Source organism: Dasypus novemcinctus, chromosome 24 (genome assembly GCF_030445035.2).
Source record: "Dasypus novemcinctus isolate mDasNov1 chromosome 24, mDasNov1.1.hap2, whole genome shotgun sequence".
Classification (NCBI taxonomy): domain Eukaryota; kingdom Metazoa; phylum Chordata; class Mammalia; order Cingulata; family Dasypodidae; genus Dasypus; species Dasypus novemcinctus.
In genome coordinates this window covers 2,407,121-2,432,536 of record NC_080696.1, presented here as the reverse complement: position 1 = coordinate 2,432,536, position 25,416 = coordinate 2,407,121, and the positions used below count along the sequence as shown (strand labels likewise).

The 25,416-nt window shown below is 39.7% G+C and overlaps 1 protein-coding gene across 5 annotated transcripts in view; it reads right to left on the bottom strand.

The window, feature by feature from the left end:
* The window catches only part of ATRN (attractin), a 301,223-nt gene that overhangs the window by 231,032 nt on the left and 44,775 nt on the right, over nt 1-25,416 (bottom strand). For all 5 annotated transcript variants that reach the window (XM_058287460.2, XM_071211515.1, XM_023590451.3 and 2 more), the window contains exon 2: nt 4,528-4,611. In XM_058287460.2, coding sequence (XP_058143443.1) covers nt 4,528-4,611 — 84 coding nt within the window. The remainder of the gene's footprint in view (nt 1-4,527; nt 4,612-25,416) is intronic.

Sequence of the window (25,416 nt, the reverse complement as noted above, 5' to 3'; positions counted from 1 at the left end):
CTCAGCTCAGTGCAGGTCCTCAACAAAGGCGTCTGCCTGTACGTTAGGCCTCGTGCCCACATACCTTTCCTCTAGCTGTGTGCTGTGATTAACCTCTTTCTCCCCACGGGAGAGTAAGTTCCCTGACGGAAGGGACCACGTCTGTTTTCGATCATCATAGCATCCCCAGTAAATACTTACCCACATAGCGGCTTTACGTAACTTTTCCCCAGAAAAACTCTTGAAAAATTAAACCAATTTTGTGATGACTCTTTTTTTCCCTTTTTAAAAAATGTATTAAAGAAGGCATTTCACCCAAAACTAAATAAATATACCACAAGAATAATGTTTCAAAATTATAGCTTCAGGCAAAGACGCAGTTACCAATTTATTCAATAGCTTCTAGTCAGAAATACTTCATGGAGCATATGTGACCTGCACATAACATTTAGATGAGCCCAACATTTAGCTTCTCTGACCCTTCACCTGCGGCATATGTGTGCAGTCTTGCCACGTCTGGGACACCTTTACCTTCAGCCTTTGTTTTACTCTGAAAGTGTTTTACTATGCTAAGCCTTTAACTACTGTTTGCATGCAAGACAGTCACTGGTTACCCAAAGAATGAGAAAACAATGAAAAAAACTACACAGAGAGAAGAAGCTCCCTTTCAGAAAATGACACCTTCATACTCCTCCAATCAATACCAAGTCTTTTCTTCCTCCTTGTCTGAGTAATATAAACCTTCGTAACAGTTCAAGTATACACTGTATTTAATTTCAAACTGTTATTGCTGCTTTTCTTTTAATGTGTTTTCATTTCATTGTTCATCTGATATATTTTTCTGTCTGTGAAAATTGTATGGGTATCTTAGGATTGAGATAGAACACATCATCATTTTTTCCATTGTAATTAATAGAAATGAAATAAAAATAAAATGGAAATAATTTTTCATTTAACACTTTTTCTTTAACAGCAAGGTTTTCAGGAATAATTAAAACATTATACAAGGGATAGGTACACTGACTGAATTCAATGAATACTATAGAGGCAATCGTAATATTTCATTTTTCATTTTTCGTCTCTCCACAGAAAATACAATAGGTATCTTTGTCCACAAGCCTCTCCTGTTACTTTTACCGGATCTGTAGTTGGTGCTGGGGTTTAGTGTATACCCAGGGGACCTGAATCTCCGGACTGACCATGTGATAGCCAGGCCATGAGCCTCAACAGATCTGCAACTCCTACACTCTGGTTTATTGGACTTACCCCACTCAGCTAACAGGGAGGTGAAGAAGGTCAGCCACCACACCAGGGAGCCAAGAGTGCCTACAACTGAAAGCAGGAGAACTGCATCCAGCATCCATGTGGAATCTAAGCCCCCTCTTGATATAGATGTGGAGTGGACACAACCATTCCAGGGTCCACAGGATGGAGGAATAGAGTATGGATTAGAGTAGACTTACTGATATTCTATTCATGAACTATTGTGATTAGTAATCGAAGAAAATGTGGCATGGGTGTGGAGAAAGTGGCCATGGTGGCTGCTGGGGGTAGGGAGTGGGAGGAAGAGATGTGATGTGGGGGCATTTTCGGGACTTGGAGTTGTCCTGGGTGGTGCTGCGGGGACAGTTACCGGACACTGTATGTCCTCCCATGGCCCACTGGGTGGACTGTGGGAGAGTGTGGGCTATGGTGTGGATCACTGACCATGAGGTGTAGCGGTGCTCAGAGATGTATTCACCAAGTGCAATGACTGTCTCATGATGATGGAGGAGATTGTTATGGGGGGAGGAGTGGGGTAAGGGGCTGGGGGGTATATGGGGACCTCATATCTTTTAATGTAACATTAAAAAAATAGACAAAAAAAGAGAAATAAATTAGCAGTTTTCCCAAAATATCATATTTCAGAATAAAGAAAAAGTCAACTTTCAAAAAAAAAAAAAAAAACAATCCAAAACTAAAGAACTATAAGCCTCATTAAAAAATACCTAATGAATCTATATATTTAAAAGCTCCATCTGTGAAAATAGTAGCAAAATTCAAATTTTTAATTTTGAAAGTTGCTTTCTGAATTTTAGTGTTTAAAAGAAATAATTATCTTAAAGTGTAATTGGATGGAAATCTTTCAACACCCAGAAAGAGTCAAACACTCATCCTAGGTGCTGTGGATATAAAAATGAACAAGAAAAACTTCTCTACTGCAACTCATCATTTAAGGAAGCCTTTCAATGCCAATTATATCTGAGGATGCCTAAATATATTTCTTAGGGGTAGGCCTCTCCTCTAATCCATATCGTCAAGTAAACAACTCAGTAAATAGATAAATAACCGGGGGGTGGCGAGGCGAGGCTAGGGAAGAAGTTAGAGGAATGTGGTATGGTGCCTGGCGGGCAGGGAGCTACCCAGAGGGCTGTGGGGGCGGCCCAGGTGCCGAGCCTGGGGCTGCGCAGCAGGTCGAAGGGGGAGAGGTACAGTCTGAACTACAAAAGGCAGAGGCGGGCAAGGGGTAAAAGCAAAAACCGGCAGGACAATTTCAAGAGGATGCTGGCCCTTAAAAGAAGGGCAGAAACGGAGATGAAAAGGGGTCTATGGACGGGACAGGCATTCTGAGGGCCAAACGACAGAACCTTACTGACAGGTGGAGCGTGGGGGCTGAGAGAAAGGGGACAACTGCGTTTTGTTCAGACACTGCGGGCACATCCACAGCAGTGGCGGCCTCCCGATGGGTGGGAGCCAGCAGAGTGGGCGAGGGCAGTGCCCTCCGGGGGCAGCAGCTGTCCGAGTGGCCCAGGAGGCTAAAGCCAGCCCCAAACGGGCCTTGCGCTACGCTGGCCTTCACTGGTGGTGCCAGAGCCACAGCACTTGAGACTGCAGGTGCCCTGGAACAAATCACGGCCGAGCGCCAGCCAGAGCCAATGACCGCTGCCTCTTCACCATGAACCACCACAAACTCAACTAAATCCTGCCCTGGTTTCAACACCAGACGTGACAGGACGGGAAGTGCTTACAAAGCTCCCTGCTGCTTAACCAACTACACTGCTGTCTCCAGGAAAAGCACTGGTGCACCTGTGTGAGCTGTGAGCTACACTAGCTGCTTTTTTCTTGAACACCATTTTTACTTGAAAGAACAGATGACAAACTATGATTACTCAGACTTAGATACGTGGCAGCCTTTTTCACAAAAATAAACGATGTGGGCATGTTACTTAGAAAACTGACATGTGTTACCAATGATAATCCTGTGTAAGTTACCAATGATAAAATATGAGATTTAAAGCACTAATTTGAATTTTGGGAAATTTCTGCCACTCAGAAAAAATTTCCCAATACTTAGAACTTTCTGATGAAATTGGTGGTGATATTAAACAATGTGATTTTTTCTTCATATTATATAATAAAATATATCAACACTTGAAAGAGCTGCATAATTCAATGAATCATTATCTTCAATAAGACCCATGCGTCATATTACAAAACCATGCAGAGTTTTGTAAAAGATCCATTCAAAGTGCAAGAAAAACAAGAGATTTTAATGTGACAATGTTTATTGATATTGTTTCAGATTTCACACTGCAATTTGATTTAAAAAAATGACTACTTGTCAAGTTTTGGTGTAATATCAAAAAAACACTATCCACAATTATTTTGAAAGGCTTTTACAATCTCCTCCCTCTTCCTACTGCATATTCAAGTGAGGCCTAATTTTCTTCACATCCTTCAAGCATAATAATATATCGCAATTCTGAATGCAGAAAAAGACATGATAATCCAGCTGTCTTCTATTAAGCCAGACAGTGAAGAAACATGCAAAAATATACAACACCTTTTGCATGTAATTTTTTAAATATATCAATCTTAAAAAAATTTTTTTTTCAAATATAGAGTTTTTTCCCCATAAAAATACACCATTTGTGTAAACATGTAGTGATTTCACTATTGTTGCTTTTAAATGAATTAATAAAATGTCTTGGCTTTAATTTCTAATATGATAAAAACAGACAGATAAAACCTACATCGATATTACTTAGAGTCCTCAAAGTTTAGAAGTGTAAAGAGGTCCTGAGACCAAAAAGCGTAAGCAGCACTGCCTTGGAAGCCTGCCGTGATGGGAAGGAAAGAGAGAAGGCAACAGCTGGAGTCCACAGGGTCCAGAGAAGTGTCGTCTGAGCAATAATAGAGAGTTATTTCTGTTTTTCTTGCCACAATAAAAATAGATCTTTAGGAAAATGACACAAAATTTTAATTTTCTAAGGCTTTAAGCAAACTATTAAGAGGACTAAGCATGTTTAAACTATTACAGTCAAAAACACAGACATTTCAGGTTTGTACAATTCATCTGCCGCATTAGATCAACAAAATTTTTAAACTAACAGTGAAGATCAAGGAAAATAAGAAAACCAAAGTCACTCATCAAATGAAAAGTTATTCAATAAAAAACTGTTTACAATATTTTATGCCACAAGTTGTTAATTTCACTTCAAAGAAAAGTAATGCCACAATGTGTTCTATCCTAAAAAAGAAAAATTTGAGTCAGTCATTACTACTTACTGTCCTTCAATGAGCCATGTGCACTTTGTTTTATATTTATAATTTCCAGGTCCATCTGTTACAAACCCAGAAGATCCAGTTAGTCTGTAATTTAAATAAAAATAAAAATTTTTATGAGAATTCATATGCTAATAATTTCTTTCTTAATTCTCAATACAATCCCAAATTAAGAATTACTGGTACATTAATGTATACTATGACCAGATAGTTATACTCAGATAGCACACCATTTGGATGAAATAATTTGGCCACACACTTTAACATTAATACTGAAATATTTCTAGCTGAAACTTTGCATCATGAAATGACCAAAAGATCTTCCTTTTATTTATTTTTAGGAGGCACCGCGGATTGAAACTGAGACCTCGTACACGGGAAGCAGGTGCTCAAACCACTGAGCTACACTTGTTCTCAGACCATAACATCTTAAATAAAACATGAATTAGTTTTAAAAAATAAGATCACACAAGAAGAGTGCATTTCACACAGTAACACTGACAACAGCAGAACTGCGACACGCAGCACGTCCAGCTACAGCCGCAGCAGACCCACTGTAGCTGCGGTGTCTTCCCAGCAGTCTACATCAGCCAGTCTGCCCGCCATCCCACCCAGCCAGGTGCTTATTAATATTCTTAGGTCTTGCCAATATGAGGGGCACACACTGGTATCTCACTAACATTTTGACTGGTCGTAACCTTGATGTTTGAGTATCTTTTCATGTTGGGGAAATCTGCATTTCCTCCTTTGTAAACTGAAATTCCATATTGTTTGCCTACTTTGCTACCGAGTTGTCAAATTAATGTTTAGGAGTTCTTTTTATATTACGGCTACCTCCTATCTGCATGCCAAACGCACCGTAAATACACTTTCCATTTACTTTTTCCTTTGTCTAGTGTCTTTTGCTATACAGAAATTTTTAATTTTTAAAAAGGATGCTATTTCCTTCCTTATTGTTATTTCCAGATCACATTCCCTCCCTCTTCTAAAAATAATGCAGCCTCTCTGAAGGAGATGCTCTCTTCTGGGTCTACCGCCCTTACTTTCAGAGTCAGGAGACCTACTAACATCCAGTTGCTCCTCAGCACTGAAGATATTCAGCATCTAGCTTGGTGTTTTCCATTCACCTGGATCCATTACAAGATGTTCCATCCAAAATCCAGCCTGTTTCTTAACCTCACCGCTAACAATCTTTTTCCCCTCCCGACTCTGGCCCTGCCATTACCAGTAACGACGCTAATACCAAAATCTCCATTTTAAACATCCTACTTGCTGAGAACCACTCTAATCTCTCCAGGTCATTTAGCCTAGTTCCCCCTTGCCAATAAGTCTTCTTCAATTTAGTAAACATCTTCCCTTCTCATCATCCATGACCCACCGTTTCACTTTCCCATTTACTGATATTAGGTTCCATGGTCCATCACAATAACTACCCCCTGCAAATCCCTCAACTTCCTTTCCTTTCTCTCCCTCTACTGTACTTACCTGATATATCTCCATATCTTACTCCCAGACATCTATTCTACCCCCAAAATGTTAGTCTAAGCAAATTGGGGTTTCCTTGCCTCTTTCCAATGAATGACTAGAAATGAGTATCAACTGGACTAGCAACTGACAGAAGTGCAACCGAAACAGTAATGGCTGAGCCAAGATAGAAAGTCCAAAGGTTAGCGATCTAGAGCTCATAAGGCATTTCCACGACGCGCAGGGACCCAGCGTCCCTCCATCTCGCTGCACCATCATCCTCAACATGTGGCTTCCACCTCATAATTTAAGGTGGATGCTCAAGTTACAACTATTGCACCCACATTTTACCAAGTAGGAAGGAAGAAAACAAAGCACAAGCCCTCTCCAAGTCAAACACGATACTTAAAATTAATATCCCATTAGCCCAAAGTTATTGACATATCTACCTGTAGAGGGAGGCTGAGAAATGTAGCCAGCACTCCAAACGACCGTGTACCTCTTGAAAAATCAGGGACTCTCTTACTAGAGAAGTGGAGTAAGGGCATGAAGGCTGTGATCATTAGACGTGAGAGGAAGTCTAACGGAGGACTTCTGGAAACACTTCCTCCTTCTTAAGAAAGACTGTGGTAGGCAGGGACAACCGTCAAGTGCATCTCCCTTCAAGGACAGACTCGCTGCTGCAAGGAGTGTGGTCAACGGACGGCCCCCAGCCAAGACCATGCCCCCATGGCAAGCCCTGCAATGGCACCCACTTGAGACTCCCAGCTTTATAGGTCAACAAACTTCCCTCTGGTTATTGTTTTATTGTATGTGTTTCCTTGATTCTTCGTTTAGGCTCTCCTAGCTCAAAAAGTTTGATGGTCCTGTACTACGCTTGCTGCTCTTAAGAGCTTCTATGACTTCATATGGGCACGTTCAGGTATATGCAGATCACAGTCACGGTCATCAAAGAAATAAGTCATTTTTACTTCAAATAGTTATTATCTTTAAAGATACAGGTTTACATAATTCACAGATAATACATAACTATGATCACAGACAGGCATTTTGCTTTCAAAAACAATTTGCTTTTTTTACTTATTTCCCCAATTTCCCTTCACGCCTATCCTCCAACCACACAATAAGCATTTAACCACCTAGCAAGGATCCCTATTTTTCTTCATCCTCAAGAGACTGTGATACATGCATGGTTCTTAAACCATTTCTTTGTGTCACAAATTGATTAAACAAGCTTTTCTCCATCTTCTTTTACTCAAGAAAACCTTGTAGGAATCTTTCCAACTAATCAGGTAGCAGACCACTCCACTCTTCATGCAGCATAGTATTCTGATCTATGGATGTATCATCTTCCTGCCTTCCCTCTACCGACACTTTGTTTTCAATTGCCTGGCATTATGAACATTACTACAATGAACATCTTTGTACATATGGCCTTACTTAGTTGTATTTTTATTTTTAACACTAGAATTTTAGGAGGGTACTGGGTCACAGGAATGTGAATTTTAATTGTTTCACATAAGGCTGTAACAATTCATATTTGCCCCAGCAATGCCTCAGAATAGCCTCTTCTATACATTCCCTCTGCATTAGATGTCTTTGTTTCTTTTACATTTTGCCAAGTCTTTAATATGGTATTCCCTGAGTTCCAATGCATAGACAATGTGCAGTTACTTAAAATTTAGAGAGATTTGAAAGGGGAAGGCGAGGAATACCAAATTAAAATTTCTGGTCAAGTTTTACAGTCTCATTGATGAAAAAAAGGAACCCAGTCCACCAGCAGGCACACAAAGACATCAACAGAAACAAGGTATTTTAACATAAAGGGCCAGAGACATGAAGCAGGAACTCCCTGCCATTACTAATTTCCTAGTTCAAGGATACGCTGAGGGTAACTCTACAGAGGAAACAACCACAGGGACAGGAGGGAAATCCTCCTTTGGAGGCAAGTTTCAAAGAGGCATCTTATCATTATTTCTAATTTCCTTGTATTATTATCAGCATTTGGGGTCTATTAAAGCAAAACTTTTCCAATCTGTGAAGGCTTTATGGTGAAGGGAGGGAAGGAGGAGAGCAGAGGGAAGAGGGGAGGGAGGAAGGAGAGGAATGCAAAATTCTATTTCTATATAAACATGTTCAATTAAGTTTATTGACTGTATTATTCAGTTCCTTTATATTCTTTTTTATGTACTACATCTCATTCAGAGAAATGTATACTGAAATCTCACACCATGACTGCTCCATCATATTGCTCCTACTGTTTTTTTGAAACCATAACTTTTTAAAAAATTAGACCATTTGTAGGTTTACAGAGAAAATCATACGAAAATAGAGTTCCCACATACTGACCCTACACACACACACAGTTTTCCCAATTATTTTTTTTCCTTTAATAACAACTTTACTTCAAAATCACACAAAAAAAAAGTACAGGAAAGGGCAGCTCAACAAGTTGTGGAAACATTACTCTTAAAAAGTTATTTTTCAGGCACTTTTATCTAATCTAATTCTAACCTTTAACTCAGTTGTTCCTCCAGTGTTCAGAAAGATACACAGATGAACACAGATTAGTTAAATGACATAGCCATGGTCTCCTTATTAATGAAAAAAGTTGAAGAGAAAAAATGCTTAATCATACTGATAGCTGACAAAACCAAACCCCATATTCTTTTTTTTTAACCTTTAGAATATAGTACCAACTTCGTGTTTGCTACAAAAACATTACAACGTTATTCATTATAGTCCATAAATTACATGAGTTATGTTTTTACCATGTCACCACATTCTTAATACCCTGTAGCACAGGGGTTCTTAATCACGGGCCCACAGACCCCCAAGGGGTCCATGGAAATATTTCACAGAGTCCATGAGCTTGAACTGAAAATTCACAAACAATTCTTGTGGAGATAGGTTGGTGCAGGTGTGAAACATTTATTAAATAGTACACAGGGAAGTGGATGTGGCTCAAGCGACTGGGCTCCTGTCTACCCTATAGGAGGTCCAGGGTTCAATACCCGGGGCCTCCTGGTGAAGGCAAGTTGGCCCATGCAGGATGCTGGCCTGCATGGAGTCCTGGCGCAGCAAGATGATGCAACAAAGAGGGACACAGAGAAGAGACAATGAGACAAAGCAGACCAGGGAACTGAGGTGGCACAGGAGACAGAGCACCTCTCGCATTCCGGAAGATTCCAGGATCAGTTCTCGGTGCCACCTAAAGAGAAGACAAACAGACACAGAAGAACACACAGCGAATGGACACAGAGAGCACACAGCAAGAGCAAAACAAAGAGGGAGGAGGAAGAAATAAATAAATCTTTTAAAAAAATAATAATACACAGAATAGTGTGGACTTAGTATGAATTTTATTTTGATACAGCATGTTCTGAGTGCAGTGGGTAAGGAGGGTGGAGATGGTTTTATGACACCATGGGAAAATCAAATTTCTAAATCTTTGCTGAAAATGACCACTGAACAGATGTTGAAACTGTGTTATCAGGTATTAAAATTATTGGAAAGTTGTAAAACGTAATTCTGAAAAATCCTAAAATTTAACTTAAAGACATGTCGATGTTGAGTGTTATAAAACTATCTGTCGCTACATTCTGCAAAGGGGTGTGTAGCTTTCACCTGACTGGCAGAACAAAAGAAGGTGAAGAGCCCCCGCTGCAGCAGAAGAACATTTCTGTATTTACATTATTTAAGGTTTGGGGTTTTTTTAGATTAAACCCAGGTCCTCGTACATGTGAAGCAGGCACTCAACCACTACACCACATCCACTCCCTTGTATTTATATCAATAACCACAATTCTCAACTACTTACTTCTGAAATCACTGTTACACATTCCCAATATTATCCTCCAGCTGTCCTCCAATTAATATTACTCTTCCTAGCCTAATCATTCCAGCTACAAACACACCCATAAATCAGCAGTGTTACGTTTATTATAATGTGCTACCATCAACTCCATCCATTACCACATTATTTACATTTGACCTTACTAAACATTCTACACACATCCAGCATCTTCTCCCCCTTCTCATTCCACATTCCATCTTCCACCAACCTATGGGACTTTGCTCATATTTCTTCATCATTTTTGCTTTTATTCAGGGATCCTCTTTTCTAGGCCAAACAAGCCATCCCTATTAGATCTTCATAAATTGTGCCTTTTATCATGATGATAACCCATCTATTTAATTTAGTGCTTACATGTCACAGTTCCTATTATTATTATGATTCCTGATTTCTTTTTTTTTTCCCTTTGTCTTAGACCTTTATCCAACTCTTTTTTTTTTAAGATTTATTTATTTATCACCCCCCCCCTTGTTGTTTGTGCTTGCTGTCTGCTCTCTCTGCCCATTCCCTGTGTGCTCTCTGTATTTGCTTGTCTTCTCTTTAGGAGGCACCAGGAACTAAACCTGGGACCTCCCATGTGGCAGAGAGGCACTCAGTCACTTGAGCCACCTCTGCTCCCTGCTTTGTTGTCTCTCACTGTGTTTCCTCTGTGTCTCTTGTTGCATCATCTTGTTGCATCAGCTTGTTGCATCAGCTTGCCACGCCAGCCCATCGCACCAGCCCATCATGCCAGCTCACGGTCTTGCTCATCTTCTCCAGGAGGCACTGGAAACCGAACCTGGGACCTCCTAGGTGGGAGTTCAATCACTTGAGCCACATCCACTTCCCTTTATTCAACTCTTTATTTTCCATCTTTCTTTATCAAATTTTCACATTTGTTTCTCCAGAACAAGACATGATTAGGTTTTGTTTCTTACCCTAATTTGACAGTGTTTCATCAGCACGATATAATCTATTCAAATTTAGGAAAATGACTGATAAAATGATCTGATTTCTTCCAAAGATTTTAATCAACTTTATTGAGATAGTAACATACAGAAAAATGTGCATGACAAATGTATAAACGTGTAAACCCCCCATATAAAACCATTATAAAAACGAATATAAGGGAAGCAGTTGTGGCTCAACTGTTAGAGCATCCACCTACCATATGGAGGGTCCAGGGTTCGATACCCAGGGCCTCCTGACCCGTGTGGTGAGCTGGCCTATGCGCAGTGCTGCCGGGAGCAAGGAGTGCCATGCCACGCAGGGGTGTCCCCCGCATAGGGGTGCCCGACGTGCAAGGAGTGCGCTCCCTCAAGGAGGGCAGCCCCGTGAGAAAAAAGCACAGCCACCCAGGAGTGGCGCTGCTCACACGGAGAGCTGACGCAGTAAGATGACACAACAAAAAAGCGACCCAGTTTCCCAGTGCCGCATGACAAGAATGCAAGCAGACACAAAAGAACACACAGCGAATGGACAGAGAGAGCAGACAATGGGGGGGGGAGAGAAAAAATAAAATCTTAAATTAAAAAAAAAGGATATAAAACCATTCTATCTCCCCAAAAGTCCCTACATTCCCCTGTGCATGTAATCCCTCTCAACCTCTACCTCAGGCAACCACTGATCTTACTTACATCACTACAGATCTGTTTGCAGAAATGGATTTAATGGACTTCTACACAGCATGTACGTTGTTGTGTCTCACTTCTTCTCATTGCACAGTGTTTCTGAGCATTGTTGGGTGTACCATGGTTGTCCCTGCACACTGATGTGTAGCAGTCTATAATACAAGTATACCACAGTTTGTTTATCCATCCTCCTGTTTTGGGACACTGTGATTACTTACAGGGGTAGCCTCTTATAAAGAAAGCTGCTATACCATCTATGTGCAAGTCCTTGTGGACATGTGTACACTTCTCTTGGATAAATACATAGAAGTATAATTGATGAATCAAAGTACAGGTACACATTTAAATTTATAAGAAACTGACAAGCAGTTTTCTAAGCGTTTGTGCCATTTTATACTCCCATCACCAAGGCATGAGAATTTCAGTTACTCCATGTATATGCCCGCACTTGGAATCAGACTTTTATTGGCCATTCCACTGGGTATGTATTATAGTATCTCTTTATGCTTTATATTTTCTTGCTGACTAGTGATTCTGAGCATCTTTTTTGGGCATTTCCTGACCATTTGCATCTAATATTTTCTGAAGTATTTGCTCATATTTTTGCTGTTTTTTGTGTTGTTGTTGTTTTTTGTCTTATTGAGTTAAAAGAATTCTTTAAATCTGAAAAGGAAATGAGGAAAACAATTCGATTTACGTTAGCATCTAAAAGAGTAAAATATCTAAGAATAAATATAAACAAGGAGATGAAAACTATAGATGAAAACTACAAAACACTGTTGAAAGAAATTAGAGGCGATCTAAATAAATGGAAAGGATCCTGTGTTCATGGATTGGAAGATTTAGTATTGACAAGATGTCAATATTACCCAAAATGATCTACAGAGTCAATGCAGTCCCTACGAAAATTTTCTACATAAATGGAAAACCTCATCCTCAAATACATATGGGATTGAAAAGGCTCCATATAAGCCAAAACAATCTTGAAAATGAACAAAGAACGAAGTCAGAGGACTGACATTTCCCAATTCCGGAGCTTACTACAAAGCTACAATAACTAAAGCAGTGTGGTACTGGTATAAGGTAATAGTTGGATAATATTCTTTCATAATCTGTAACAAATGTTCCACAATAATGTAAGGTCTTGGTGGATGGGTGCTGTATGGGAATTCTGCACATTATGCATGATTGCTCTGTAAGCTCACACTTTTCTAATGAAAAATACGTATTTTAAAAATTAGGGGAAGCAGGTTTGGCGCAACTGATCGGAGCATCTGCCTACCATATGGGAGGTCCAGGGTTCAAACCCAGGGCCTCCTGACCCATGTGATGAGCTGGCCCACGTGCAGTGCTGATGCGCTCAAGGAGTGCCGTGCCACACAGGGGTGGCCCCTGCATAGGGGAGCCCCACACATTAGAAGCGAGCCCCACAAGGAAAGCTACACTGCGCAGAAAAAAAAAATCTTAAAAAAAAAAATTAGGTGTAAAAATCATTTAAGCATATTGGCATAGGTCTCCTTCTGGGTTCTTCAATCTATTCCATTTATCTATCTATCTATATATATCTAACCTTCTACAATACCACTCTGTTATGGTTATTGTAGCTTAAGCGTAAGCCTTAATATCGAGTAGAATAATTCCACCCACTTTATTTTTCAAGATTGCTTTTTCTCAATTTTAGAAAAACTTTTAACATCTTCAAAAAACTTTCCCAGGATTTTGATAGAAATAGTGTTAAATCTACAGACCAATTTGGTAAGAACCGACATCTTCACTATTTTGTATCTTTCCGGTAATTTGTTTTCTTTGATTTCTTTCATCAGCATTTTGGAATTTCAGCATATCCTGTTCATATTTTGTTAAGCATATACCTAAGTATTTCATTTATTTGGGGTGACTGTAATGGTTCTATGCTTTTCATTTTGGTTTCTGCATGTTCACTATTACTAAATACAAATGTGATTGATTTTATGTGTTCATCTTGTATCCTGCAACCTTGCTGAACTCACTTTTTAGTTCTGGGAGATTTTTTTCATAGATTCCTTGGGGCTTTCTATGTAGACAATCAAGTCATCTGCAAATGTAGAGAGTTTTATTCTACCTTTCCTATTTGTATGCCTTCACTTACTTACTTACTTTTACTTATTTATTTTTGCTTGTTGTTTTTGTTTTGTCTTGTTCTGTTTCTAGGAGGCACTGGGAACTGAACAATCCCACTTGGTCGTTGTGTGAATTTCTTTTTTAAATTGTTGCATTCAGTTTTCCAATATTTTGTTGAGAATTTTTTAGTCTAAATTCTTGAAAAATGTCGGTCTACAGTTTTCTTTATTTTGAACTGTCTTTATTCTGTTGAGTAGAAGGATACTAATTAGCCTCATAAAATGAAGTTTGGAAGTGTTCTTTCCTTCTACTGGGAAGAAGTTACATAAAATAGGTGTTAATTCTTTAAACATTTGGTGATTTCTCCAGGGGAACTATGTGGGCTTGGAGATTTCTTTCTGGGAGCTTTTAAATTACAGTTTAATTTCTGTAAAGGCTATAGGGTTATTCAAGATGATTTATTACATCTTGGTTGCATTTTGGTTGTCTGTCATTTTTAAGGAATTCGTCATTTCTTCTACATTATCAAATTTGTGAGCATAAAGTTGTTCACAGTGTTCTTGTATTCTTTTAATGACTACAGGATCTGCTTCTTTCATATTGGTGATCTTTCTCCTCTCTTTTTATCAGTCTTGCTACAGGAGGAGATAGCATTAATCCAGTCATGCACTGAGGTGACCTGAGTTCGCTTCCCGTTAGCCTTTGCAGAGCTGGTCTACTCTGAGATGACCCTCAAGCTCAGGGTACAGCCATCCTTCAGGCTGGCCGGCCTCCAGCCTGGGGAGCTGTACAATGCTCCGCCTCCTGTGCTGGCCCTGAACTCCCTAACTGTGCCCAGTCCTGCACGACAGCCACAAACTCTACTAAGAATCTCACCACCAAGTTTCAAATGAGCCAATCACTTCAAACGAAAAGCTGTACCAACAGCTGGCCTCAACGTCTCAGCTTTCCTTCTCTCCAAAACTTCGGCCCTAAGTCTTTGCTCTGCCTTGTTAGCTCTCTAAGGCCTCCAAACAGATTTTTTTAAATGTATGTTTTGTCTAGTTTTTCTAGTTGTTCTCAGTTAAAGGGCTGGTTTTTAAAAGATAGAAATAGAATCTCCCCAGCAGCCTTCAATAGCTTCCTCGTTTTGTGATATGAAAGATGTTCCAGGCTTATCTTACACAGTTCCTGAACCCAAACTGATTCCTTTGAGTGGGAAATATTATTTAGAGAACAGTGTGGCACTAGAAGTGCTCAATGCCACTGGGTTGGCTTCTGGGGTTTTTCATTAGAAAAAAAGTAGGAAATACAGTTTTTTAAAGAGAAAAGTCATCATGAGTCTCTACTGACAACTCCAACTCAAATTTTGGATCCCAGGATTCCTGCCCAACTTCTCTAATTTTATCTTTGCAACACTCTTTTCCACACTGTGACAGTTCGAAGCTTTTTGTGGATCCCAGAAAAGATCATGCACCTGAAGCTAATCCATTCCTGTGGGTGTGGAACTCTCGGGTTGGACTTGATTCAGCTGGGGGCCTCTGACTGGTCACTTCACTGAGGTGCGAGTCTTGGTCCTCTTGGTGGAGTCCTTTATAAGTGGACTGAACACAGAGACACCCAGAGAAAATGCCATGGAGACAGAGAGAAGGAACCTGGGGCTCAGAGAGAAATCTAGGAGAGAGGAAGCCACGACGGAGCAGCCAGAAGCTGAAGCAACAAGAGACGCCGGAGAGCTGATGCCTCCAGTGCCTGCCACGTGGAAGGAGTCCAGGATCGCTGCAGCCAGCCTCCAACGAGCAGCATCTTGGATGATGCCTTGATCTGGACATTTTCACAGCCTCAGACCTATAAGCTTTTAACCTAATACATTCCCATTTTAAAAGTCAATCCATTTCTGGTATATTGCTCCCAGCAGCTTTTAGCAAACTAAAACACATACTAAAATCCATGGTTCTAATTCAATATAATTATCTACTTGTTCTACTCTACAACACACATCTCCAGAGTAACAACAACAATATTATCTATTACATAATTACTAAAAACTATTTATGATATCTTTCCAGTTCTTTGCCCTTGGGAGTATATCACACTAGAAATGCACAAATTACTGTGTTTCAAAGTCACTTAAAATAATTCCTCTCTGTGTGGTTCAGCCTCAAACTTGATACAAATTTAGGTTCATTTATTTCATTTCATACTTGATTTTTAGGGATTGCCTTTTTTTCTTATTTTAATCTATTTTCGTTTTATAATATGGGAAAACATTTCTGGTCCTGAAGTCAAATCTACAAAACAAAGAACATTCCCATTCCCTTCCTGTCCCTGTCCTTAGAGTAACCATTTTTATTAGTTTTTAGATTACCATTGATACTTATAGGCTCTCCCTTCTTTTGCTTTTCTCACTTAACAATATATCCTCAAGATGACCCCACAGCAGAATAGAGCTATTCCTCACTTTTTATAGATGTGCAGTTCTGCACTGTGTGGTCACACCTTACTTTATTTAATCAGTCCTCTAATGATATAGAGTCCAGACTGAACTGTTTCTGAATTTTGCTTTTATAATTTAAATTCATATAAATATTCAAATGGTCTCAGTGTGACAGGCTGGTCAACTAACTTGGTATTTTGACCTTTGCTGTCAGAACTTCAAGCCAAGAAGTTAATTATATAAGCAAGAAACAAAATACACGAGTAAAGCCCCTGTCTGGACATCTGATACGGGGTTCTCGACTGGAGTCTGTATCAAAATCACCCAGAGCTTTAAAAAACACAAATTATGGGCCTCAACACCCCACCCCCCATGGGATGCAGCATTGCACTCGTGTCTTTTAACAGCTTGATAAATGACTCTAATATATATACCAAACTAACAAATCTGCCATTTACAATAGGAATTTCTAGGTTTTAAAGTAAGTGGCTGGATTTTTGACACCAATACTAAAAATATTTCCACCTTCCAAAGTTTCATCTTTAATCAGAAAACTGTAGTCTAATTCCTTAAAATCAAAATCCAATGAAAACAGTTGATCATGAAAACTGATTCACACTAACAGACCTAAAAGGCAATAGAGTTGTCATAATTACTAAAAAGGACTAAAGCTACAATTATTATAAACAATACAATTTACTATAAATGAGTTCTTTATGCTTTAATGTTTAGCATATTCTACTATATCTATTTATAATGATAATTAAAAGTAAACTAATACAAAATAATACGGCTCCCTCATAATTTTAAACAATGATACATGATCTACTTTGAAAGGCTCAATAAAAGCAAGGGAAAAGCCCTTCACTCAAATCCTGAGCTCTGTCCTTGGAGCTGACCTGGGTCCAGTTCCCCAGGATTCCTGGACAGGTAATGCCATCTGCATCCATGGCATCTTCTACCACCCTATGTGGACAAATGTCCCAGCCACATAGCCAGCTTTGTTTCAGACCCACATCTGTGTCAAAAGCATAAGTCATCAGCAGTTCCTGTCCCTACCAATTTGTCCCCATTCTTTTACCATTCTGTGAACACCCACCCTATATTCTAACACCACTCTTCCTTGACCGCACCCTCTCATTCAGCCTCCAGAGCTATTCTCATTTCTGTACCTCTTCCATCCCCACTGCTAATTCCGGTGCCCGTGTTCAAAGTCTCCTCATCTTGGCTGAGTCTCCAGCTCCCTGATTTGGCCAGTTCTCCACACTGCCTCCTCCAGTCATCTTCCCTAAAGGCCAATTTGATCACGTCACAACATGCTTCCCTAAAGATAAACTCTCAGCACCTCATGCAATGTCCATGGCTAGCTAATCACAACCTACTTCTACCCCACCTCTAGCCACTGTTCTCCAGCATGTGCAGCTCATACTGCAGCAACACTGAACGTCACTCTCCTTCCTCAACGTACCCTGCCCTTAAGTTCCTGTGTCTTAAAGCACATCCTGGCTTCTGTCGAGAATGACTTCCTTCTTGCTTCCATATCTAGCAGACTCCTAACTGCCCCTTCAAATCTCAGTTCAAATGTCCCTCAGATCTCCAGGGACCTCGGCTCAATGTTTTCTGTGTTGCACTGACTGTTACTGTCTCTGTAATCAGATCATTACTGACGTGAGGACTACCTCTGCACAGTAGGTTTCCACGATTCAAGGACATAATCTCATTCATCTCTTTTTTCTCCAATGCCTAAAACATAATAGATACTCAGGTAACATTCGCTGCCTATTAAATAACAACATCAATTCCAACAGTTTCACAACAACAAAATTTTTCAAATTCTTATTACAAGGAAGATATACTACAAAGAAAGTCCAAGATAAATTCCTGTGTGTCTCATTAGCAGTCTAGGGAGATGGTGAAGCACCAAAAGTGGAGCTGTCCAAAGACATCTGAACACTAACTACTCTATCCTTCAAATGAGGTGCCTTGTGGATACCTGGTCTGGTTCAAGAACCAGGAGAGTCCAGTGTTTTATGCAAAGCATTCTTTTAATCAAAAATATAAAGACTGTCTTAGGTTCTTCTAAATGTAGTAGAAATAAATTCAGGGTATAAAAGGTCAGTGCTGCAGCAAAAATTGAGAGTTACAAAACCAACAAAACTCAACCCTACAAAGAAACCTGGGGCCAAGAAAAAAGGCTCTGACAAAGGCAGCATTTGGCTACCGATCTGGGTGGCCACCTCGCTTCTTCCAGGCTTCCAGACATATCCTGAGCTAATAATTTGAGTTATTAATTTAATCTGGCCACTAAACTACAGTCCATCTGAAACGGTACCTTGCAGTCCCCATTCTATCAGGCTCAAAACGTTGGTGTCACCTGTTAGCGTCTTCCTCCACTTTATCCCCTTCATCAAATGTATGAGCAGTTTAAAACACATTTTCCATCCAAGGCGTCCTTAGATATCCCCCTCACCTCCACCCCTGCTATACTCAACCCCCGGCGCAAGGTAGTCCACGGTGGTCTTCCAGCCAGAGGCTTTGCTCTCTCGGCAGTTTCCAAGACCTGCCCACAAGGTCTGCGAAGACCTGGCCTCACCCACAGCAACATTCCTGAAGCACCAGCGTCAACACGTCACTCCCTTGTCAAATGTTTACAATGTCTCTGCACAGCCTACGGAATGAAGTCTAAATTCTTGATTCTGACATTATGACTGTCAATCCTTGGGGAGTGGGTGGAGCTTAAGTGCTTGAGCACCTGCTTCCCAAGGTCTGGGGTTCCACCCGGTACCTCCTAAAAACAAAACAAATAAACAAACAAAAAACCCACAAATAAACCAAAAAACCAGCTCTCGCTGGGAAGCAGATGTAGCTCAATGGCTGAGTGCCTGTTTCCCATGTACAAGATTCTGGGTTCAATCCTTGGTACCTCCTTAAAAAAAAAAGTGACACTCCTTTCCCTCACCCTGAAAAGCCGGTTCTCCTCACTGTCCTCCACATTCTCGGTGCCCAGTCACACCTCCCCCGCGCCCTTTTTATTCTTACCACATCCCCCCCTTCTTCCCTGGGAAGCCAATCTAGTTGCCCACACACTTTCCCATACCTAGAATACACTCTCAAACTTTCTTACAGGATCTATTACAAGGCCCTGAATTTCAGGCAAAAATAAGCACAATAAAGGATTATACCCAACCAAAGACCAACTCTACTGACTATTTGCTCTCTAACTATAATCCCTTTCAGAGTCCATGTAATTACAGAGTAATGAAAAGAAATAAAAAACAATGAACAAGGACAAAGAAACAAACAAACAAAAGCTTAAGGATCCTCTGACATTAACTCTACCTCCTTGTGGTCATTTTTAAGAGTTTCATCATTTTTAAAAAGCCATAGTAATGAAACAACATTTGGAGGGGACTTAGGATTAAGGAAGGGTTTCTTCCTTCAGATACATAATAATCTACAGATAGTCATTAGAATTAGTAAAAGAGTTTAACTTCTTTTTGGAGGACACAACACCAACATACATAAAGTCAATTATACATCTTTATACTAGCAACAAACAATGAGAACATGAAATTTTAAAAGATATCATTTACAAGAGGATCAAAATACATCCACACCTTAGAAAAGAATGCACAAAACCTCTACAAAAAAAATTTATAAAATATTAAGACAAAGTAAAGAGATTTAAATAAATGAAGGTATACACCACATTCATGGAATGGAAGACTCAACATAAATGTCAATTCTCTCCCAACTGAGCTATCTCAATCAAAGTCCAGTGCTATCTCAATCAAATTCCCAAGTTATTTTTCTGGCCACAACTGATAAGATGATTCTACAACCATTATGGAAATGCCAAGAATACTTATCATAAGCTTGAAAAAGAATAAGGAGAAAACGTAATGGAAAGGAACACTAATTAAGGTACTGTGAGGGTTTAATGCTGGATGGGCCCCAGGTAATCCTGTCCTTAGAGCTAACCCATTTCTGCAGGTGTGAACCTATCATAGGTGGGTCCCTTTGATTAGACTCCTTCAGTCAAGGCCCATATGAGTAGATTACTTCTGCAAGGCATGGCCCAGGGTGGATCCAAATCCTCTTACTGGAGTCTTTTATAAATGGAATGAATATGGAAAGAGAAAGATACAGGAGAGAGAAACCCATGGAAGCAAAGAGAGGAAGCCACAGAAACTAGGATGCTGAAAATGATGAGACAGAGGAGAAGGGTATGTGCTTTCTGATTTGATAGAGGAGTCCAGTATTACTGGCAGCTAGTCTTTAGGGAGACCTGACACCTGATTTGGACATTTTCACAGCCTCAAAACTATAAGCTTTTAAGCTAATAAAGCCCCACTGTAAAAACCAACCCATTTCTAGTATACTGCTTATAGCAGCTTGCAAACTAAAACAGGCAGTGTGGGATTATTGGCATAAGGACAGAAAAAGAGACCAATAGAATAGAATAAGAATCCAGAAACAGAGCACACATATATAAACACCTGATTTATAACAAAGGTAGCACTGCAGAGCAGAGGAGTAAGAAACCAAGTCAATAAATGGGACTTGATAAATGAATATGTAGAAGGCAAAAAAAAAAAAAAAACCTGACCTGGTATGCAACAATGGTACAACACAAGAAAATCAATTAATATATAAACCATATTGATAAATTGAAAAAGAAAAATCACATGATCCTCTCAAATGATGCAGAAAAATCATTTGACAAAATACAGCAACCTTTCTTGATAAAACATTCTGAAGGATAGGAATAGAAGGAAGATTCCTCAATATGGTAAAGTACATATATGAAAAATCTACAGCTAGCATTGTACTCAACAGTGAAAGACTAGAAACTGTTCCTGCAATCAGGAACAGGACAAGGATGCCCACTGTCACCATTATTCAGTATTGTGCTAGAAGTTCTAGCTAGAGCAATTAGGCTAGACAAAGAAATAAAAGGCTCCCAAATAGGAAAGGAAGAAGAAAAACTTTCACTATTTGCTGATGTCATGACCCTGTATCTAGAAAATCCTGAACAATCCACAATAAAGCCACTAGAATTAATAGACAAGTTCAGCAAAGTAATGGGATACAAGTTAATATTCAAAAATCAATAGAATTTCTATACTCTTCTGATGTGCAATCTGAGGAAATCAGGGAAAAAAATTCCATTTATAATAGCAACTAACACAATCAATCTTTAGGAATAAACTTAACTAAGGATATAAAGGATCTATATTCAGAAAACTACAAAACATTGCTAAAAGAAACTGAAAAGACTTAAATAGATGGAAGGACATTCCATGTTCATGGATTGGAAGACTAAATATCATTAAGATGTCAATATTACCCAAACTGATTTACAGATTCAATGCAATCTCAATAAAAATCCCAACAGCCTTTTCCCCTCCAGAAACAAAAAGCCAATAATCAAATTTATATGGGGGAAGCGGACTTGGCCAGGTGGATAAGGCGACCGTCTACCACATGGGAGGTCCGTGGTTCAAACCCTGGGCCTCTTTGACCCGGTGGAGCTGGCCCACGCACAGTGCTGATGTGCGCAAGGAGTGCCGTGCCACACAGGGGTGTCCCCCGTGTAGGGGAGCCCCATCCTCAAGGAGTGTGCCCCGTAAGGAGGGCCGCCTAGCGCTGAAGAAACTGCAGGCGACCCAAGAATGGCACCACATACACGGAGAGCTGACACAATAAGATGATGCAACAAAACGAAACAAAGATTCCCATGCTGCTGACAACAGAAGCAGACAAAGAAGAACATACAGCAAATGGACACAGAGAACAGACAACTGGGGCGGGGGAGAGAAATTACAAAAAAAAAAGAAAATTTATATGGAAGGGTAAGGGGCCCTGAATAGCTTAATGTCTTTAAAAAGAAGAACAAAGTTGGAGGACTATCTCTTCATAACTTTAAAGCATATTACTTAGCTACTGTGGTAAAAACAGCATGGTACTGGCATAAGGACAGTCAGATTGACCAATGGAACCAAATCGAGAACTCAGAAATTGACTGTCACATCTATAGTTACGTGATTTTTGACAAGGCTGTTAAGCCCACCCAGCTGGGCCAAAATAGCCTATTCAACAAATGGTGCTAGGAAAACTATATAGCCACCCAAGAGAAAGAAAGAAGACCCCTATCTCTCACCTTATAAAAAGTTAACAAAACAGATCAAGGATCTAATCATAAAAACAATCATAAAAGTCCTAGAAGAAAATGTAGGAGAACATCTTTAAGATCTTGTGGTACAGTAGTTTCTTAAACCTTACACGCAAAGCATAAGCAACCAAAGGAAAACAGTTAAATGGGACCTCCTCAAAATTCAACACTTTTACACTTCAAAGGACTTTGTCAAAAGAGTAAAAAGGCAGCTGACTCAATGGGAGAAAATATTTGAAAATCGCATATCTGATTAAGGTTTAATATCCATGATACATAAGGAGATCATACAACTCAACAATAAAAACACAAAGTATCCAATTTAAAAATGGGCTAAAGACTTGAAGACAACTGTCCAAAGAAGTAATACAAATGGTGAAGATACACATGGAAAAATGACTAACATCACTATCAATTAGGGAAATGCAAATCAAAACTACAATGAGATATCATTTCAAACCTGTTAGACTGGCCGCTATTTAAAAAGTAGGAAAACTAAACGCTGGAGAGGCCGTGGAGAGGTAGGAATGCTTATTTGCTGTTGGTAGGAAGGCAGAATGGTAGTCATTGTGGAGGACGGTTTGGCAGTTCCTAAGGAAGTTGAATACAGACATACAGACTTGCCATGCACGTGACTACACCACTGCTAGTTATATATCCAGAAGAACTAAGAGCACTGACATTAAGAGACATCTGCACACCGATGTTCACAGCAGCATTATTAACAATACCAAAAGCTGGAAATAACCCAGGTATCCATCAACTGATGAATGGATAAACAAATTGTGTAGTATACACACAATCGAATATTATGCAGGTAAGACGAAATGAAGTTCTGAAACATAGGACAACATGGACGAATCTGGACGACATTGTGTCAACTGAAGCAAGCCTGACACCAAAGGACAAATACAGTATGACTGCCCTAATAAGAACTAAATATATTATGTGAAATAAGAATATGGGTAGAAATGCATATATAAGACCATTTTTCTTTGAAGTTAAACAAATGTAAGTTAATACCACAAAATGTTAGTATCAGACCAAAAAAGCCTGAACATTACCCTAAGTGAAGGAATACTGCATATTGTATGATTTCACTTATATGAAATGTAAATATAAACCAATTTATAAAGATGAAATGAGATTAGTGGTTATGTAGATCTGAGGAAGGAATGCTAAGGGGTGTGGAGTATTCTTTTTGGAGTAATGAAATTGTTCTAAAATTTTTGAGATGATGATTGTTCAACAATGAGATTATACTAAAAGCCATTGATTATACACTTTGGATCAAATATCCAGAAATAACAGCTATGTACAGTGGAGGAAGCATACAGAGATTGGAAAGTGAGGAACTTTCTTGTTTGTCTGCTTTTCCTTTATTATTGAAATAATGAAAATGCTCTAATAATGATTGATGTGACGAACACACAACTATGTGATTATACCAAAAAACACTGACTGTACACTTCAGATGAACTGTACACTTTATTAATATATATCAATCATTGATTTGTTTAAAAAGATTTTAATTTAAAAACCGGACCTTACCCCACACTATGCACAGACACACAGGTAGAGGCACACACACACACACACACACACACAAATACTTGGATAGTAGATTTAAATGTGAAAGACAAAACAACAAAATGTCCAGAAGATAATACAAAAGAGTATGTCCTTGACCTTGGGAAGGGAACTATTTCCTCAAAAAGACACAAAAAGCAGCTGTCATAAAGGAAATAATAATACCTTTGGCTATATTAAAATCAAGAAGTAAACGTATTTTAACATGAGCAATGCATTAACATGCAGTAGCATCATTTTAATTGCACAGGTAAGCCTGAAAAAAAGTTACAGGAAATAACCAGGGGCCACAAATAAAGACAGGCCTGAAAACCAGAGCAGCGAGCATGGTGGCCTGAGGACTCAAGGGTAAACCCCTCTGAGTGGGTGTCATTCCCTACGCTCCAGGAACGCCAGCCTCTGTAAACCAGGTGCGTGCTAACTGCACACATGGTGGGCACTGAGGCTGTGGCCCAGGTAAGACAGCACTGGGGATGGGCTCCTGCCCCCACAAAAGGCATGCTCAAGACGTAACCCCGGTCCTGTGAGTGCGAACACATTTGTAAACAGGAACGTTAAGATATTATTAAAGTGTGCCTAGGGTAAGCCTTAATAAAATATGGTTGAAGTCCTTATAAGCAAAGGACACAGAAACAGAAGCCACAGGGAGCAACCAGATGCGAGAAGTCAAATTTAGACATAATTGTTAACAATACACCATGAACAAAAATCAGCAGACAAAACCAATAATAGATTACATGTTACAAAGTTCAGTCATTAGGACAATCCAGACAATCCAATAGAGAATGTAAAATAAATAAGCTAAAAATGTTAAAAGGCACCAAAGAATCAAAAGGTTTAAAAGAGAAAAGGACACACTATGAAAATGACCATGCGGTTTTAAAAATAGAACCTTTAAAAATAACAAAACAACCAACTTAAAAAACAAGCTAAAAAGCAGATTAAACACAGCCAAAGTGAAAATTTGTGAACTAGAAAACAGATCGGAGGAAATTACACTGACTACAAGAGAGAAAAAAAGAGATATAATAACAAGTAGAAAGCAAAGAGAAAAGAACATGAATGAACTGGTGTGACTAAAGTAGCACAAAAAGGAGACAGAAGAAAAAAAAAGGGGTAGAGGAAACCTTAAAGAGAAAATCCAAGAATGATGAAAGACTTGAATCCTATAATGAAGGAAGCGTATTCACCGTGCAATATCAAAATGAATAAACAAACACATTTGGGCATACACAAAAACCATCAAACGGAAAAGGAGGAGGAGACATAATGGGGAAGGAGACTTGGTTCAATGGATAGAGCATCCACCTACCACATGGGAGGTCCAGGGTTCAAACCCAGGGCCCCCTGACCCTTGTGGTGAGCTGGCCCAGGTGCAGCGCTGATGTGCACAAGGAGTGCCGTGCCACGCAGGGGTGTCCCGTGTAGGGGAGCCCTGCGCACAAGGAGTACGCCCCATAAGGAGAGCCACCCCGCGTGAAAGCAAGTCCAGCCTGCCCAGGAGTGGCACCACACACACGGAGAGCTGATGCAGGAAGATGACGCAACAAAAAGAGACACAGATTCCCAGTGCCACTGACAAGAATACAAGCAGACACAGAAGAACACAGGGAATGGACACAGAGAGCAGACAACTGCAGGGGTGGGGGGCAAGGGGAGAAAAATAAATAAATCTTTAAAA